The sequence below is a fragment of the Takifugu flavidus genome, chromosome 17 (assembly GCF_003711565.1).
Source record: "Takifugu flavidus isolate HTHZ2018 chromosome 17, ASM371156v2, whole genome shotgun sequence".
Classification (NCBI taxonomy): Eukaryota; Metazoa; Chordata; class Actinopteri; order Tetraodontiformes; family Tetraodontidae; genus Takifugu; species Takifugu flavidus.
The window spans coordinates 74,171-93,006 of NC_079536.1; the positions used below are offsets into that span (position 1 = coordinate 74,171).

Here is an 18,836-nt window from a genome sequence, read left to right on the forward strand (position 1 = left end):
ATAGCCCTTGAATGTATACATCCATTGAATGTACACATTCGGAAGTTAGCACACCCATAATTAGCTAGTGTTTAAACAGCAAGATAAATGGAAGCACACTGATAAAAGTCAATTTCTCTTAGTTTTCCTCAAATCGCTCTTTTATCTCTCCATAAGATTGAATTTGGCAACATAAAAAGATACATTTTCAAAGATGGAAAGTTGAGACACAACAACCAAGTGTGGTACATATTTAAAAAAGAAAGATTCTGGTAATCTGCTGTTATAACGGGCCTGCAGCTTTGGTCCAATATAACACATCAAACACAAGTGTATCAAACCACTTTAGCAGAAACTCAAGTCATTCATAGTGATAACTGCAAAATATCTGCTGTACAATGCTTGACGTCACCTTTTTGAACGGCTGCCCTCATGCAGGCAGCACAGGACAATGAAAACAAGGACAAACAGGTTAGAAGACAACTTTCATCCAGAAACAGCTTTTTACTTTTCTAAGGGCTGGAGGCACAGGGGGCACCTGCTACTAGTCTGGTAGTTTTCTGGTAGTTTTGAAAGTAGAAACAGAAAAATACATATTTTTATCACCCTTTTGCAGGTGTGTTGCTGCATTTAAGGATAATATTGTAATATTACCACTATAATCCAATTTAAATTCCACACAGTTCAAGGTTTGAGCCTTTGTGACTTAAATAATTGATGTGAGGTGATTCTTTTCTGGAATGTGCGGATCGGCACAATTCTTCTGTAAGAAGGTTGTTTGAATCCCCAGGAAGCCTCACCTCATCGCTCAGGAGGAACGCAGCAGAATAAGGTGTGAGGATGGCGGTGTAGATGACCAGCAGCAGGATCAGCCAGTCCCACACAGCTTTGAAGGGGCTGTAGTGCAGCACCGTCCACTTGTGGATCCGGGGGGCCTGAAGTTTGTACTCTGGCAACACATCTGCCCCGAGTGACAGCACCTGAGGAGAGACAGGAGAGGCCAGCAGGATTCAGTGAGGGTTGGTATCTGCTCGTCTGATAGGCCGAGCAAGGTCGACCAAGGTCAGGGGACCACAACAGTGTCTATGTAATACACACGTGTGTGAATATTACAGCCGGCTGGACATAATCAGGTTCAAAGATGGTCCTTGATAACTAAGTGACAAATGGCATTTGGAGCTTTTGTCCTCTTAAATCTTCACATCTGGACATAAATGACAGAGGCTTTGATCCTGGCTGCCAGCGCTATCTAATGCTAACAGACGAGTGTGATATTAACAGTGTCAGCTGATAACGTCACTCTGGACACAACATGGACTGAGAGGATGACAAGAACACAAAGATCTGATTAGTCAAACCCTTCACATTGGATTTAGCAGCTTTGGACTTTTCTCTTTATTATGCTGCCATTTTCTCCTCATGACCCTAACCCTAATTAACCCTAATTAACCCTAACCCTAACCCTAATTAACCCTAACCCTAACCCCAATGAACCCTAACCCTAACTAACCCTAACCCCCTAACCCTAACCCCTAACCCTAATTAACCCTAACCCAAACCCTAATTAACCCTAACCCTCTAACCCTAATTAACCTAACCCTAATTAACCCTAACCCTCTAACCCTAATTAACCCTAACCCTAATTACCGTAACCCTAACCCTAATTAACCTTAACCCTCTAACCCTAATTAACCTTAATTAACCCTAACCTAATTAACCCTAATTAACCCTAACCTAATTAACCCTAACCCTATTAACCCTAACCCTAATTACCCTAACCCTAATTACCGTAACCCTAACCCTAATTAACCCTAACTAACCTTAACCCTCTAACCCTAATTAACTCTAACCCTAATTAACCCTAACCCTAACTAACCCTAACTCTAATTAACCCTAACCCGAATTAACCCTAATTAACCCCAATTAACCCTAACCCTAATTAACCCTAACTAACCTTAACCCTCTAACCCTAATTAACCCTAACCCTAATTAACCCTAATTAACCCTAACCCTAATTAACCCTAACTAACCTTAACCCTCTAACCCTAATTAACCCTAACCCTAACTAACCCTAACCCTCTAACCCTAATTAACCCTAACCCTAATTAACCCTAATTAACCCTCTAACCCTAATTAACCCTAACCCTAATTAACCCTAATTAACCCTAACCCTAATTAACCCTAATTAACCTTAATTAACCCTAACCCTAATTAACCCTAATTAACCCTAACCCTAATTAACCCTAACCCTAACTCATGAAGGTTCGTTCCACCTCACATCCAAATGGCTTCTTCAGCTCAGAAAGAAGAAGCTTTTCAGCAAGATCACTTAAACAGAAACATTAAAAACCTTTGAATTAAATGTTACTTTCACGGTAATATTGGATTAAAACATTCAACAAATATTACAACACACACCAAAACAAGGGTGGACTCAGTTCTGTCCATAAAGGATTTGACCTGAATCAGTGAATTTCTGTGAAGCTTTCTGTGAGCCCCCCACCCCCCCGGACATTTTTGATATCTCCGTTTTAAGCAGTTTGATCAGGTGAGGAGGTTAGTGGTTGCCTTTTAACCCTGTCAGGTTAGCTTTAGGTTCTTCTACCATTCTGTTGGTTCATCAGTCAGGTTGTGGTTTTGTTCCAAGAACCATCCGCTGTGTTTTACATGCTCACTACTACATCGGTTTACTCACCAGAGTGCTCAGCCCCTGTGTCACACCTGAGATGATGGTGGCTAATGACACGTATGCCCAGACCTCACCATGACCCCGTTCTAAGGTGCTCAAGGTTGAGCATTCTGATCCAGACAGCTGAGATCATAGCGTTGACATTTACATTAAAGTAGACCATGTCCAACAGGAGGAAGTTAAACTTGTGGGAAAGACAAACTTTAAAGTGGTCGGAACATTTATAGAGTCACAAGATGACCACACCAAACTCTCTCAGGAACTGATACAGGAATTCTCCTGGACTACGGATGAGAAGGTCTTCTTTTGACCGTGCAAACTTCCAGGGCAAGAATGGACCAGGCTAAAGGAGGGTTTCGCCTCCAAGTCCTTATTGTTGCATAACCTTCACCCACGTGCACACACTCATGCCCAGGTGACCCTCACTGCCCGAAGGGCCCCAGGGCCTGACCCCCAACAGTAGCAGGGAAAAACTCTCCAATGACAGGAAGAAACCTCGAGCAGGACCAGACTCGGACCCCCCTGCTCAAAAAGTGCAGAGTGGAGTGAGACTGAGAGGGCAATCCTCTGGAACTGTGGGCGGAGCTTTGGCCACACTGGGACGGTGCCAGGGCCAGGAGCCGTGCATTAACTGTGCCCGTACAGGTGCTGATGACGCTGAGCTTCTGAGACCCGGGGTCATCTCAGCGAGAGCTGCCCGACCCATCTGGACCGAGCCGGTCCACCCTGAGCCCAGCATCATCCAGATGTCAGCCAGGTGGAGCAGGACAACATAAACACAGTATGCAGCAAAAGCCAGTTTTCCAAATGTCCGAGCTGCGTGCACGTTGCTCCGAAGACGCCACCACAGGACGACTTTGTTGATGGAAAGAAGCATTTTCAGAACATCTGTGATCAACAGTGCAAATACTGGAGAATTTTAGTTTTGCCTGGAAACTGCAGGAAAAGACAGAGAGAAGTCAGAGAGAAAGATGAAGAAAAATGGGTGGGGGGCAGTTATGGAGGACAACAGGGAGGTGAAGAAGATTAGAGCTTGATTGTGATGGAAGAACAGCAGATGAGGACAAAAGAACCTGCTTAGATTCTGTGTGGAAGCTTAGCAGCTAAGCCCTCAATCACAAATGTGCTTTACAATCAAATCATCCTCAATGTGTCAATAATATTCCTACATTTACTAATCTTCCATGACGCTCGTCAAGAACATGGTGCTGTTAACGAGAACTCCAGCTTCAATCTGCCGTCTGAACTTTTAGTTTTTCAAGACATTTTTTTAACCTGCTCCGAGATGTCAGTCAGGGTGGAGAAGCGGGTCAATGTGAGGGTCCAAAGGCAGCTCACTGACCCGGGATCAGTTCTGTGTGGGAGCCAGCTGCTCCACTCTGTCAGGAAACCCCAACAGGGCAGGTGGCTGCACCGCTTCTGCTCCATGGCCTTCTTCATTAGCATCATCTCACAAATGTGCAGCTCCCACAACACGTACCACATTAAACAAAGAGGACAAATTCAGAGGAAATGTAGGACAGGACAGTGAGGTCATCACAACAGTGAGGTCCATCACAACAGGGTCGTCCATCACAACAGTGAGGTCCATCACAACAGTGAGGTCCATCACAACAGTGACGTCCAGGTCGTCCATCACAACAGTGACGTCCAGGGTCGTCCATCACAACAGTGAGGTCCATCACAACAGTGACGTCCAGGGTCGTCCATCACAACAGTGAGGTCCATCACAACAGTGACGTCCATCACAACAGTGAGGTCCATCACAACAGGGTCGTCCATCACAACAGTGACGTCCAGGGTCGTCCATCACAACAGGGTCGTCCATCACAACAGGGTCGTCCAGGGTCGTCCATCACAACAGTGACGTCCAGGGTCGTCCATCACAACAGGGTCGTCCAGGGTCGTCCATCACAACAGTGACGTCCAGGGTCGTCCATCACAACAGTGAGGTCCATCACAACAGTGAGGTCCATCCCAACAGTGAGGTCCATCACAACAGGGTCGTCCATCACAACAGTGACGTCCATCACAACAGTGAGGTCCATCACAACAGTGAGGTCCATCACAACAGGGTCGTCCATCACAACAGGGTCGTCCAGGGTCGTCCATCACAACAGGGTCGTCCATCACAACAGTGACGTCCAGGGTCGTCCATCACAACAGTGACGTCCATCACAACAGTGACGTCCAGGTCGTCCATCACAACAGTGACGTCCATCACAACAGTGAGGTCCATCACAACAGGGTCGTCCATCACAACAGTGAGGTCCATCACAACAGTGAGGTCCATCACAACAGGGTCGTCCATCACAACAGGGTCGTCCAGGGTCGTCCATCACAACAGGGTCGTCCATCACAACAGTGACGTCCAGGGTCGTCCATCACAACAGGGTCGTCCATCACAACAGTGACGTCCAGGGTCGTCCATCACAACAGTGACGTCCATCACAACAGTGACGTCCAGGGTCGTCCATCACACCAGTGAAGTCCATCACAACAGTGAGGTCCATCACACCAGTGAAGTCCATCACAACAGTGACGTCCAGGGTCGTCCATCACAACAGGGTCGTCCATCACAACAGTGAGGTCCATCACAACAGGGTCGTCCATCACAACAGGGTCGTCCATCACAACAGTGAGGTCCATCACAACAGTGAGGTCCATCCCAACAGTGAGGTCCATCACAACAGTGAGGTCCATCACAACAGTGAGGTCCATCCCAACAGTGACGTCCATCCCAACAGTGAGGTCCATCCCAACAGTGAGGTCCATCACAACAGTGAGGTCCATCCCAACAGGGTTGAGAGGGATGGACGTGTCCACAGCTTCTGTCCTTCCTGTTGTCCTCACGTCTGTAGCTGCTGCACCAACGAGATGCTGCTGAAACTGAGACGTGATGTCACAATGGAGCTTTTCATTCTACACAATCTCAAAACATCTTGACTTCTTGACCATCTTTTCTGTTTCAGGGTGACGGGGAGGGGGGACAAAGGCCGGTCTCCCCCCTGGGTGGGCCGCCAGTTCATGGCAGGGCCCTCTGTGAGCATTTTGGGTTCAGTACCTTGCTCAAGGGTACCTGGGCAGTGCTCTGAAGTCTTCTGGCACCTTCCCTGGTTTGGGAATCAGCCCAGCCCCCCCGGCAGACTCAGCTCCCCAGGTACGTTAATTCTTGGATGCAGTGATGGTGAGCAGCGTATCACAGAACCATGTTTGGCCGAGGTCCTCCAACCCATTTATTACTTGGATGAATGGTACTGGATGGTCCCCCCCCCCCCCCCCCCTTCCCTATTGGCAGCCGATCTGAGCGCTCTCACCGAGGGTGATGGACGGTTACCGGCTGCCAGACACCTCCACAATGAGAGACCTTCACCAACAGCCTCCCAGGACTGATGCCTGCTGTCCGGGAGGCTGGGACTCATCACAACGTGCACACCAGCGTGCACGTTCATCAGGTCAAGTGTTGGACCTGATGAATCCTCTGGTGCTGAAAACCAGTTTGCCACCAGCCACATTGTGAAAAAGGGAGACAAATCATGGAGGCAAATGCAGGACTCGGACCTCCAGTAGATCTAAAGGTCAGGGTAACCCTTTGCTGATGACCTTTACCTCCATTCACTCCCAACTCCAGTCCCAACGCCAGACAGAATGAAGTTCTGCAGAACCCGGACTCATGCGTGTCGATACTCTGCTGGTTTTTGTTTCATTGGTTTGTTCTGCTTGTCCTAGAAGGCATCGTTGACCCAGGTTCTGGTCAGAGGACGACCAGTCAGCCAGGTGTCTAAGCTGCGGTCTCCTGTTCACAGCGTCTGACGGAACCATCTGACAGAACCTCCTGATGGAACCATCTGACAGAACCATCTGACAGAACCGCCTGATGGAACCATCTGACAGAACCATCTGACAGAACCATCTGACAGAACCGTCTGACGGAACCATCTGACAGAACCGCCTGATGGAACCATCTGACGGAACCATCTGACGGAACCATCTGACGGAACCATCTGATGGAACCATCTGACGGAACCATCTGACAGAACCATCTGACACAACCATCTGATGGAACCATCTGACAGAACCATCCTTCTCTAGGTCGCTGCCTCGCCTCTTCTGGAAAGAGCAGACCTGGGAATAGACCCTTTAAGAGTCGTTCCTGGTTCAGGGTTAGGGTTAGGGTTAGGGTTAGGGTTAGGGTTAATTGTTCATCTTTTATCTCACGTGCACGCCACTCTGCACTATTGATCCACCAGTTTCCCAGCATCACCACTGAGTGTCGCCAACGGCTCAAAAGTCCCAGAAAGGTGAGCGGACACTGGCATTGACCGGCCACCAGGTTGGCGTGGAGCTCCGCACGTTTCCACGGTGAATTCACGATGAAAGCAGAACGTGCGTGGAAATGTGCACGTGGAAATATGCGTGTGGAAACGTGCGCGTGGAAACGTGCGCAGGCCACGTTTCCTTCGTTTCATCCTTTCGTTTCTGCCTTTGCAGTAAAAGATAACAGGCTGACAGTTGTGTTGCTCCCAGGAGAACCGGATCAGCTCTTATCAGAGGGCTCGCAGCCACGGCGGTTCTGATGGTGTCGGTAGAAGAATGAGGACACAGTGTCCCCCAACAGGACCGAGCGGGACGGTTCCCACAACAGGACGGTTCCCCCAACAGACCAGGCGGGACAGTTCCCCCAACAGGACCGAGCGGGACGGTTCCCACAACAGGACGGTTCCCCCAACAGGACCAGGCGGGACGGTTCCCCCAACAGGATCGAGCGGGACGGTTCCCCCAACAGGATGGTTCCCCCACAGGACCGGGCGGGACGGTTCCCCCAACAGGACCGAGCGGGACGGTTCCCCCAACAGGATGGTTCCCCAACAGGACCGGGCGGGACGGTTCCCCCAACAGGACCGAGCGGGACGGTTCCCCCAACAGGACGGTTCCCCCAACAGGATCGGGCGGGACGGTTTCCCCAACAGGATGGTTCCCCCAACAGGACAGTTCCCCCACAGGACGGTTCCCCCAACAGGACAGTTCCCCCAACAGGACAGTTCCCCCAACAGGACGGTTCCCCCAACAGGACCGAGCGGGACGGTTCCCCCAACAGGACGGTTCCCCCAACAGACGGTTCCCCCAACAGGACGGTTCCCCCAACAGGACCGAGCGGGACGGTTCCCCCAACAGGACGGTTCCCCCCCAACAGGACGGTTCCCCCAACAGGACAGTTCCCCCAACAGGACCAGGCAGGACTCGCTGACAATGTTGCTCAGAAAAAGACTATTTTTACTCAGCTGCTATTTTTACACCTACATGTTCTGTCATGAGCAGAAGAGGCCATGTATATATAGATCTAAATATAGATCTAAATATAGATCTAAATATATATATTTCTATATGTGTCTGCAGGTGACCTCATGTTGACCAGACTGACAGCGTGTTTGCTGCTGTGATTCTCATCTCTCTGAACACATTAGGTCATATTGATGAACCAAAGCTTGCCAGGTTCCTATCACACACCATCTGCTCCTGCACGCACATTCTCTAGTCGATAGACACACACACGCACGCACGCACGCACACACACACACACACGCTCGCACAGACACACACACACGCCTGCAGTGTCATAAATCCTTGCTTTTAGCAGCCCTGCTAATCAAATACATCTTAACAAACCTTTCTAATGAAGCAGAATTTGGTAAACGTCTGTGAGAAAAGAGCTTCAATATTAGACAAACGGGCCACCTTCACGTGCTCGTTTTCCCTGACACATGCACAAGTCTAAGAAAAGGCGGCATGTTAGGAAACACTGCGTTCACATTAGCTTCTGTGGCTGTGCAAAACGAGGGAAGAAAAAGAAAGCGTGTTCGCTTCGGAGCGCTCCTCCCAGATGCTTTGAACAGATGTGCTGTCTGCACAGAGGACATAATATGTGTAACATGGACGGCGCCCCCCCGTACCCACACATACAGGCCATATGTCCCATTAAGTAAGATCACAGAATGCCTTAAGACGCTCCAAGAGCTTTCCAAACTCTTCACGTCATGTATCGAGCTAGCACCAACTGAAAATGCTAAAAAGAAGATCTGCATGTGATCTGTTTGGAGTATTTTATTGATGCCCCCCCTCCACACTTGATCTGAATAATGTTCTTTGCTGGAGTTAAATAAATAGGCTTTTCACAACACACTGTGCCAGATCATCTGAACAAAGAGGCTTCTGTTTCGGATCTTTGTCTGCTTCAATGAAACCACAGCAGCATCGTAGCCTCGCCTTGGTGGAATGGAGTTTAATGGGTCAGGGCTGCAATTAAGGGCATAAAAAGAGCTTTAAACATAAGGCCACCAATAAATGCTGAACAGAAACTAATCAGCATGTCACAAACTCCCTGTGTGACCTGATCCAGGATCATCCAGGATCCTTATGACCGACTCCTTGACTGTGGTTTACCCTCATGATTTATTGGGGTAAAATTCAAGCTACTCATTTACGTCAACATGTTCCTTCTAATGTGAGAAAGGTTTTTCTTAAAAATAAATCCCAATTCTAAAAGAATTGTGTCCCAAAAGGAATTTTTCTCAACCATTTTCGGTCGCTCTGCGTACGTGGATCCATGAAAAATCACGAGCTGCCGAAGCGGATTCATTCCTGCTGCTAACAGTCAAACAGGAACCCTGGAACCCCCCCAAAATAACCGTTCAGGTCCCATCATTCTGCAATCACATCAGACTCTTATTCTCCTTCTAAATATTTCCTTTTCTCATCACGGTGGAAAATCGTGCTGGAAAACTGAATGAAATTCCACACGTGCAAAAAGACGCATTGATCAAACAAGGACGATCACATTATAAAAGTGGTTGCAAATATGTAATTCAATGAAAAAACATTTATAACTTCAGAAGGGAAAACGTGAGGAAGACGCAGAGAAAAAGTCCTGCGATTAAACTCTCACCGCTCAATCAATCGTTCCCCAACCCAGGAATCTTGATTATTACCCGGATGCTTCTCAGTCATCCAGGTCGGATCGTCTTCAAGGGAAGAAACCAAGTCCAGTTGACATAGAAAACTACCTTGGATTCATTATTAACCCTTTTTCTTTTGTACAGGGTTGGATATAGATACCCCCCCAAAACCTACCACTGTACTGGTCCTAAATCAGCTTCAGCAGATGAGGTCAAAGGTCAAATGTTGGAGCACAAATGAAAACGAATCATCAGCGTGTCTCAAATCCCCCAGCACATGTTTTTGTGATTAGCTTCTCTGGTCCCAGTCACATTTTCATGTTTTGAGACACACACACACACACCGCCCACACACACACCACACACACGCACCGCACACTTACACACACACACCACCACACACACACACCGCCCACACACACAACACCACACCACGCACCGCACACTTACACCACACACCACACACAACACACACACACCACACACGTACCTCCTGAGCCACGATGGATGAGATCCTCACGGCTCTTCGAACCCGGGCATTTCTGCCCCCCTCCTGCGGGATACTGTCCCGGCCACTCAGTGACATCTCACTCATGTGGTCGCCCCAGGACCCCCGGGCCACATCCCAGCGGCTTCCCCACCGGCCCTCCTGCACGGCCGGCCCCTGGTGCCCACCCTCCATCCGTGCTCCCCTGGCCTGTTGCCACTGTCCTGCCCCTTCTGCCCTCCCTCACAGATGCCCCCCTTGGCACTGTGGCCTTGGCTCCTGAGGGGCTTCCTTGTCCACCTTCACCTCCTTCCTTGACCTGGTTCTGGTTGCCCAGCGGCAGCAGCACCGTTCTGGCTCCTGGATTCCTCCCCCCACCCACCCCCCTGGCTGTCCCCTGCCACCCTGATGCTGTCCTGCCTCCCCCTGAAGCTGCTCCCTCTTCCTACGCCAGATGTGAGACTTCTGGTTCAGAGCTACTTCCAGGTCCACAGCTGTATCCTGACTGAGCAGCCAGCCCAACTGCTGATGCTCAGCCTCCCTCCCGCTCTCTCTCCCCTCTCTCCTCCTCTCTCCCTCAATCTCTCTCTCTCTCTCTCTCTCTCTCACTCTCCTCCTCTCTCTCTCTCTCCTCTCTCTCTCTCTCTCGCTCCCTCTCTCTCTCCCTCAATCTCTCTCTCTCTCTCCTCTCTCTCTCTCTCTCTCTCCTCCTCACCTCTCTCTCTCTCCCCTCTCTCTTCTCTCTCTCCCATCTCTCTCCTTCTCCCTCTCGTCTCTCTCTCGTCCTCTCTTCTCTCTCTCCTCATCTCTCCTCTCACTCTCCTCATCTCTCTCTCTCTCGTCTCCCTCCTCTCCTCCTCTCTCCTCTCTCTCTCTCCCTCCTCCATCTCCTCTCTCTCTCTCTCCTCGTCGTCTCTCGGTCTCTTCTCCTCTCTCCCTCTCTCGTCCTACTCCTCTCTCCTGCTCTCTCTCTCCTCTCTCTCTTCCCTCTCCTCCCCCCTCTCTCTCCCTCCTCCCTCGGCCGTCTCTCTCTCCTCTCTCTCGTCTCACTCTTCTCCGCCCTCGCTCTCATCTCATCTCGTCCTCTCTCCTCTCTCTCTCCCTCTCCCATCTCTCTCTCCCGTCTTCCTCTCCTCCCTCTCGTCTCTCTCTCTCTCTCTCTCTCCTCTCCTCTCTCTCTCCCTCGTCTCTCTCTCCCTCCCTCCCCTCTCTCTCCTCTCTCTCATCCCTCCCCCCCTCTCTCCGTCTCCCTCCTCGCCTCCTCGTCTCTCTCCCTCCCTCCTCTCCTCCCCTCCCTCCCGTCCTCTCTCTTCTCTCCCCCTCCCTCTCTCCTCCCTCCCTTCCCCCCTCCTCCTCCTCCCCTCCACACAACACACACACACACAACCGAACTCAGTCGTTATCTAGGATTTCTTTTGTTCTCCTTTTCGATCCATCTTTTCTCTTTCTTCCCAGCTTCCATGTGTGTGTGTGTGTGTGTGAATATGTGTGTGTGTGCATATGTGTGTGTGTATGTGTGACGGCCTAAAATGTGACGGGACGGCCTAAAATACCTAGGTGTTTTTATTGGGGATGAAGAAACAGAGAGGAAAAATTGGCTGGACACATCAGCAAAGGTAGAAGGAAAAATTCAGAAATGGGAATGCTCCTCCCCCAGGAGAGGGTGGCCATGTCCTCAATAACCTGGTGGCCTCGGTGCTTTGGCACCGGCTCAGTTGTATGAACCCCCCTCGGGGTTGCTCGAACAACTGCAGACAAGAGTTCTGTCTTTCTTCTGGGTCCAGCAGGGGGTGTTGTACCTGCCTAGAGAGGAGGGAGGACAGGGCCTCATCCACCTGGCCCGCAGGGCCGCCACTTTTAGAAGCAGGTTTAAGCAAAGGTTTTTAACCTAATGTGGAGAGATGTGGCCCGATGTGTCTTCAGACGGGTGAGTAACTTTTATAAAAAGTGTTATTAAGGCATGGGCCCTTTTTAAAGAACTGGCTCTGACTCTCTGGACTGGCTGCTAAGGGAACCCGTAGTGAACGGAGCCAGGCTGGACGTCTCGGCCGAAGGCAGCGCTACACCGGACCCAGACCCTGTTGCTGCAGCACATGGTAGCGTGGCAGGGCCGGACCTAACGGGCGCGGAGGCAGTGGGTTCCCTGTTGGGCACCCGCTCTACCCAGGCAGCCGAGGGGGCGCTTCAGCTGTGGAGGAACGGGCTCAGCGAGAGAGAGACGGCTCCTGGTAGACTACGGCCAGGGGACCGAACCGGACTGCGAGGACCCCTTCCCAGAGATCAGGCTGGCCGCCCATCTCGGGAATCTCCACGGTCCTCTCCTAAGACCATCAAAGACCCTGTATGACGACTGCGTGAGGGTATTAAACAGGAGAGGACTGTCGAACAGGAGCACCAGCGTGGGGGCTGATCGGCTGGGAGGGGAAGGTGCCCGCCCCTGCTGGAGGGTGCTCTACAAGCCCCCCCTGAAGAAGAGGACGGGGACCTCCAGTGGAGGATCGTGCACGGAGCCGTCGCCCTGAACGCTCTCCTCTCAAGGATGAACACTGCTGTGTCGGACCGGTGTCCGTTTTGTGCCGTCTTCCACCCGTACAGTGAGACTCACTGTGCTTTTAATGTGATGAAAGGTGTTTTTAATGGTTTTAGTGAAACTTTTTTAAGTAGATCATTTATTTTCAGTGCAGGGTAAAGAAAGGATGCTCAGAACAAGTGGCAGCTCCTAAATTTTATTTGTGGTGAGGCCAAGATGGCGATTTACATCTCACGTAAGAATAGAACAGCCAAATCTGGAGAGTGGGAGGCCGCCACTGTGTGGCGCTGTAACGTATGGTCCAGGCTGAGGTGGGAGCTTGAGTTTTACAAAATGATAAATGACCTCAGCCAATTTCAAGAAATATGGTGCCACAAGAATGTGTTATGCACTGGAAAACCGTTTGTTCTTTGCACAACCCCTGGTGGGATAAATTATACTTACTGTATAATATATACAGTAAGTATAATATATATCTAAACAGGGCGTTTTGCGTCCCTGTGTGAATTGTTAATAAAATGTTTCTGTAAAAATCAAAATCTTCAAGTGCTATTGAAAATAAATTCTGGTGAAAGAAAACCACAATCAAACTGAAAATGTGCACGGTTCTGGTTCTGATTCATTCTGGACAATCCAGACCTTTGTTGAAGGGTTAGGGTTAGGATCCAAATCCATGAAGGATCTGGTGGCTCACTCAGACTGGCGGGCGCCATGACCTGCGTCACACGTGTCAACGTGTTGCTGCAGTTAACGATGATGCTAAACAACACGCATCCATATTTAGCTAACGATCCTTTAGATAACGACTGACAGGAAATGACATCACCAAAAAAAACCGTTTTTAGAGAGGCCTAAAGCCCCTGAAACCCCGAGGAGCTACCTTCACCTTCAGGGGTGGGACACAGCACTGGCCCACAGGTGGAAGGTACACCTGTGCCAGGTACACCTGTGGAAGGCACACCTGGGGAAGGCACACCTGTGCCAGGTACACCTGTGCCAGGTACACCTGGGGAAGGTACACCTGTGGAAGGCACACCTGGGGAAGGCACACCTGTGCCAGGTACACCTGTGGAAGGCACACCTGTGGAAGGCACACCTGTGGAAGGCACACCTGTGCCAGGTACACCTGTGGAAGGCACACCTGTGCCAGGTACACCAGCATTTCTGACAACATTAGACACGATCCATTTGTCAGATCACTGCAGGTTCCCCTGGTTATGGTGACGTGCTGATGTTTTTACCAACCATCACAGAGTTTTCAGCGTATTTTAGAACAACGATTCTGTTATTGGTGGGTGATAAACGGCTCATCTACGGCACAAACACGCGCACACATGCACACGCACACACACACACATGCACACGCACACACACAGACACGCACACATACAGACACACACGCACACACACACATATATGGGAGTATCCAGAATGAAAGCAACATCTGACACCCCTGTGTGTGGCGCCGTCTCTCTGCCCGTTAATGTGCTAATAACCAGCGTTTGAATAACGGAGCTTAAAATGGCACAGCCGGCAGCATAAATAACCAACCGTCCAGGACATGTCAGGATGTCGGCCTACTTTACATCTGGACCCAGATGGGCTGCGATCATTAAGCAGCAAAAGCAGCGAAACCTTTTCAGGACATCATGAGAAAAAGATGAATGAAAAACAGGGAGTGAGGATGAGAAGCCTGAGCGTAGCGTAGGGTTAGGGTTAGCTGAGTAGGGTTAGGGTCAGGGTTAGGGTTAGCTGAGAAGGGTTAGGGTCAGGGTTAGGGTTAGCTGAGTAGGGTTAGGGTTAGCTGAGTAGGGTTAGGGTCAGGGTTAGGGTTAGCTGAGTAGGGTTAGGGTTAGCTGAGTAGGGTTAGGGTCAGGGTTAGGGTTAGCTGAGTAGGGTTAGGGTCAGGGTTAGGGTTAGCTGAGTAGGGTTAGGGTTAGGGTAGGGTTAGGGTTAGGGTTAGGGTTAGGGTTAGCTGAGTAGGGTTAGGGTCAGGGTTAGGGTTAGCTGAGTAGGGTTAGGGTTAGCTGAGTAGGGTTAGGGTCAGGGTTAGGGTTAGCTGAGCAGGGTTAGGGTCAGGGTTAGGGTTAGCTGAGTAGGGTTAGGGTCAGGGTTAGGGTTAGCTGAGTAGGGTTAGGGTCAGGGTTAGGGTTAGCTGAGTAGGGTTAGGGTTAGCTGAGTAGGGTTAGGGTCAGGGTTAGGGTTAGCTGAGTAGGGTTAGGGTTAGCTGAGCAGGGTTAGGGTCAGGGTTAGGGTTAGCTGAGTAGGGTTAGGGTCAGGGTTAGGGTTAGCTGAGTAAACCCAACTGCAGCTTCATCCACCATGTGACTGTAGTTTTCTCAGATTTGTCAACACATACCGTATTTTCACGACCATAAGGCGCACTGTATTAAAAGGCGCCGTTTCAGTTATGGGTGCTGTATTTAAAACGTACACAAGGCACCGTATTATTAGGCGCATGCTGAAACACACAGTAAAAAATGACGACGAAAGTAAAACAGTGAGTTTCGACACATTTATTGAACAAAATATTCATTCTTCCGCCACAAAACCATCAAAGTTTTTATCTTCAGTATCTGAATTAAACAGCTGCACTATTTCAATGTCCAACATCCCGAATTCCTCTTCTAAATCATCTGAATCGGACTCAACGACCGGTTCCGGTTCAGCGTTGATTTTGTTAAAGCTAACCCTAATACATGAAGACGGTATCAGAGCCCAGGCGTCTACAATCCACCCACATATGGTGGCATAACCTGCCTGCTGCTGCCTCATAGTCTTTGTGAAGGAGTGTTCGCCTTCCGTCATCCAGCGCTCTGTCCGTTTTCGTGGCAGCCGACAACCACGATGAACGACAACTTCTCGTGCCCCGTTGTGCGTATCGCCACCATGCTGGTCCCTTTTTCTCCATTTTGTGGGTCAAAGGGATGTTAAAAGTCAGAGGGATCTCATCCATATTGGTGATGTGGCTGGGCGCGGTTATCTAGTCGCGGCAGTAGGTGAGGAGGATGGCCGCCCTCTCCTGGTTAGGGTTAGGGTTAGGGTTAGGGAAGATGGCCGCCCTCTCCTGGTTAGGGTTAGGGAAGATGGCCACCCTCTCCTGGTTAGGGTTAGGGAAGATGGCCGCCCTCTCCTGGTTAGGGTTAGGGTTAGGGAAGATGGCCACCCTCTCCTGGTTAGGATTAGGGTTAGGGAAGATGGCCGCCCTCTTCTGGTTAGGGTTAGGGTTAGGGAAGATGGCCGCCCTCTCCTGGTTAGGGTCAGGGTTAGGGAAGATGGCCGCCCTCTCCTGGTTAGGGTTAGGGTTAAGGAAGATGGCCGCCCTCTCCTGGTTAGGGTCAGGGTTAGGGAAGATGGCCGCCCTCTCCTGGTTAGGGTTAGGGTTAAGGGAAATGGCCACCCTCTCCTGGTTAGGGTTAGGGTTAGGTAAGATGGCCGCCCTCTCCTGGTTAGGGTTAGGGTTAGGTAAGATGGCCGCCCTCTCCTGGTTAGGGTTAGGGTTAGGGAAGATGGCCACCCTCTCCTGGTTAGGGTTAGGGTTAGGGAAGATGGCCGCCCTCTCCTGGTTAGGGTTAGGGTTAAGGAAGATGGCCACCCTCTCCTGGTAGTCCGCAGGCAGCCGCTGCGCAACAGTTGTCCTCATGAGTATGGAGAGATGCCGCCTCCTCATAAAGCGAAAACACTAAGATTGCTCGATTACCATTTTCAGCCGCATATTCGATGGCCTGCAGTTTAAAGTAAGCCTCATTCATACGCGTCTCGCTTGACCGGCGCCATTTTAGGGGATCCTTACGCGTAGGTGTGCCGCTAATAGATTGGCAGAGCGTTTACCGTAGTGCACCCACCAAAGGGGCACAGCAGCTTTTGGAACTCAGTCCACACACAAGGCGTTCCATATTATAAGGCGCACCGTTGATTTTGGAGAAAATCTCAGTGTTTTAGGTGCCTTATCGTCGTGAAAATACGGTATTTACATATTTCGACAGAGAGAAAAATCACTCTGCAGCCAAATATTCTGAGTAACTTTGGGCGTCCTTTCCCATTTCTTTACATCTAAAAATAAAGGTTTCTAGTGACCAGAAAAGGTACTACTGGAACCCCAAATAACCATCTTCTAGAAACGCTGCTGAGGGACCAAAAGGATGTTAAAGTTCAGTATAACGTTCTGAAATTGGCCTTGTGTGCTGCCACAGGGCCTGACCCCCAACAGGGCCTGACCCCCAACAGGGCCTGACCCCCAACAGGGCATGACCCCCAACAGGGCCAGACCCCCAACAGGGCATGACTCCCAACAGGGCCTGACCCCAATAGGGCCTGACCCCAATAGGGCCTGACCCCCAACAGGGCCTGGCCACCAACAGGGCCTGACCCCCAACAGGGCCTGACCCCCAACAAGCAACAGTGGCAGGAAAACCTGCCCTGTAACAGGAAGAACCCTGGTGGAGAAGGACCAGGCTCACGCAGGGGGGGTCCTACTGATGGGTGGCTGGAGGTTTCTGTAAAGGAATAACTGCTTCTGTGTGGCAGCTGTTGCTGCTACGTCACCATCTCACAAAGGGACCCGGCAGCAGATTTAATTAGCTTTTGGAGGCTGATTTACACAAACACACAGGAAAGGGCCTCCCCGGGGGGGCAGTCCCGACAGATGAGCTGCGGCTCGGCAGCAATGGCGACACTTGTGTGTTATCATGATTTACGGATTCGGTTTGACAAAAAGCATCGGCGTTAAAATGGGTGATTTTTCAATCAACAGTCAGTCACATGATCTCAGCGTCGACCTTTTCAGCTGCCAAAGGTTTTCAGAGACGATCATCAGTTGTTAAGTTGTTTAGCTCCTTTGCTCTGTCATTGCCTCAAATAACCACTCTGAAGATATTTTTGGAAGGGAATACCACACGTTTCTGCTGACAGTAACACGGATTTACATTTATATAGTGCTGCATTCGAAGAGATGAAGGGAGAGAAACTGTTAATCGTTAATTAATCATTTATTAATCATTTATTAATCGTTTATGTCTACACTTACAAGATGAATACACTAAGGTTTAAGTGTCCAAAGGCTCCAGAAGACACCAGGTTCTACAGCCTGTGAAGAAACGTAAACTTGCAAACGGTCACACTCCTGTTGTCATGGCGAGAGAAAACATGATGGAGGTGGTGTCCATGCCCCCCCCCTACACACACACATCTCTGTGGATAACAAATGACACCATTACCGCTGTTCTTTGAGGCTTCTATCGGTGTCCTACTTAGCGTTTGCGTACTGCTGAGGTAGGCAGCATGACCACCTGCCCCGTGCTTCCCTCTCTTTCCTAATTGGACTGGGACAGTAAGAGTTAGTGGTTCCCAGATGATGTGAGCACCAGTGTGGAACATCAGTGTAAAGGACATTCATCATATGTAAACTAATGTGTGTGTGTGTGTGTGTGTGTGTGTGTGTGTGTGTGTGTGTGTGGGCAGTCATACTTGCTGCAGGTTCATCTCCAACTATGGGCCAGGTGCTCCTAACGTTCCCAACATTTGGACAAGCAACACGTTCTTGTTCGTTAAAGGTGCCAACGAAAGGTGGACGAACGTCACCTGTTTCTTTTTAATACGGAGAATCAGACAACTTGATGCAGCTTCCAACAAACTTCCTTCTGATCCAAATGATCCAGGAAATCACTGGAATGACCAAATATTCAGTCAACAACCGGCGTTAAATTAACGTTAACACAACACGTGCAACATCTCAGGTGTCGACTGGATTGGACTCGACCGGTCGACACAGCTGACGTTCCTGCATTCAATCCCAACATAATCCCTCCAACACCACGAGACCACAGGGTGGCAAAAGGCAAAAACAACGTGACTCTGAGCAGCGGGGCGCCTGATTCCCTCAAGGGAGGGAGACCAAGGGCAGGTGGAGGTTAGGCACAGCTGAAGGCAAGATGAGCAAGGTACGGTTGACTACAGGACGATGGCACACATGCACAGTGCTGAGGGGTGCGAACAAAGATTCAGAGAGGAGAGTCATGATTACCCCCCCCCCCTCCACACACACACACACACCGACCCCCCCATGAGTAACGCTGTTGCCCCGGTGCAGAGCTCCAGGACAATGGACCAGGAGGTAGTTCGCAAAAACTACAAACAGACAAAGGAGAATAAAATATCAAAAAGGAAGCGAAAGAACAACACAGCAGTGAAACAAATAGG

The 18,836-nt window shown here is 50.1% G+C and overlaps 1 protein-coding gene across 5 annotated transcripts in view; it reads right to left on the reverse strand.

The window, feature by feature from the left end:
• kcnh2b (potassium voltage-gated channel, subfamily H (eag-related), member 2b) overlaps window positions 1-18,836 on the reverse strand; it is a 94,867-nt gene that overhangs the window by 18,249 nt on the left and 57,782 nt on the right. For 3 of the 5 annotated variants that reach the window (XM_057013115.1, XM_057013113.1, XM_057013111.1), the window contains exons 7-8: window positions 780-959; window positions 392-403 (exon numbers count right to left, since the gene is read on the reverse strand). In XM_057013115.1, coding sequence (XP_056869095.1) covers window positions 392-403; window positions 780-959 — 192 coding nt within the window. The remainder of the gene's footprint in view (window positions 1-391; window positions 404-779; window positions 960-18,836) is intronic. The other 2 variants (XM_057013114.1, XM_057013112.1) reach the window with 1 other exon arrangement.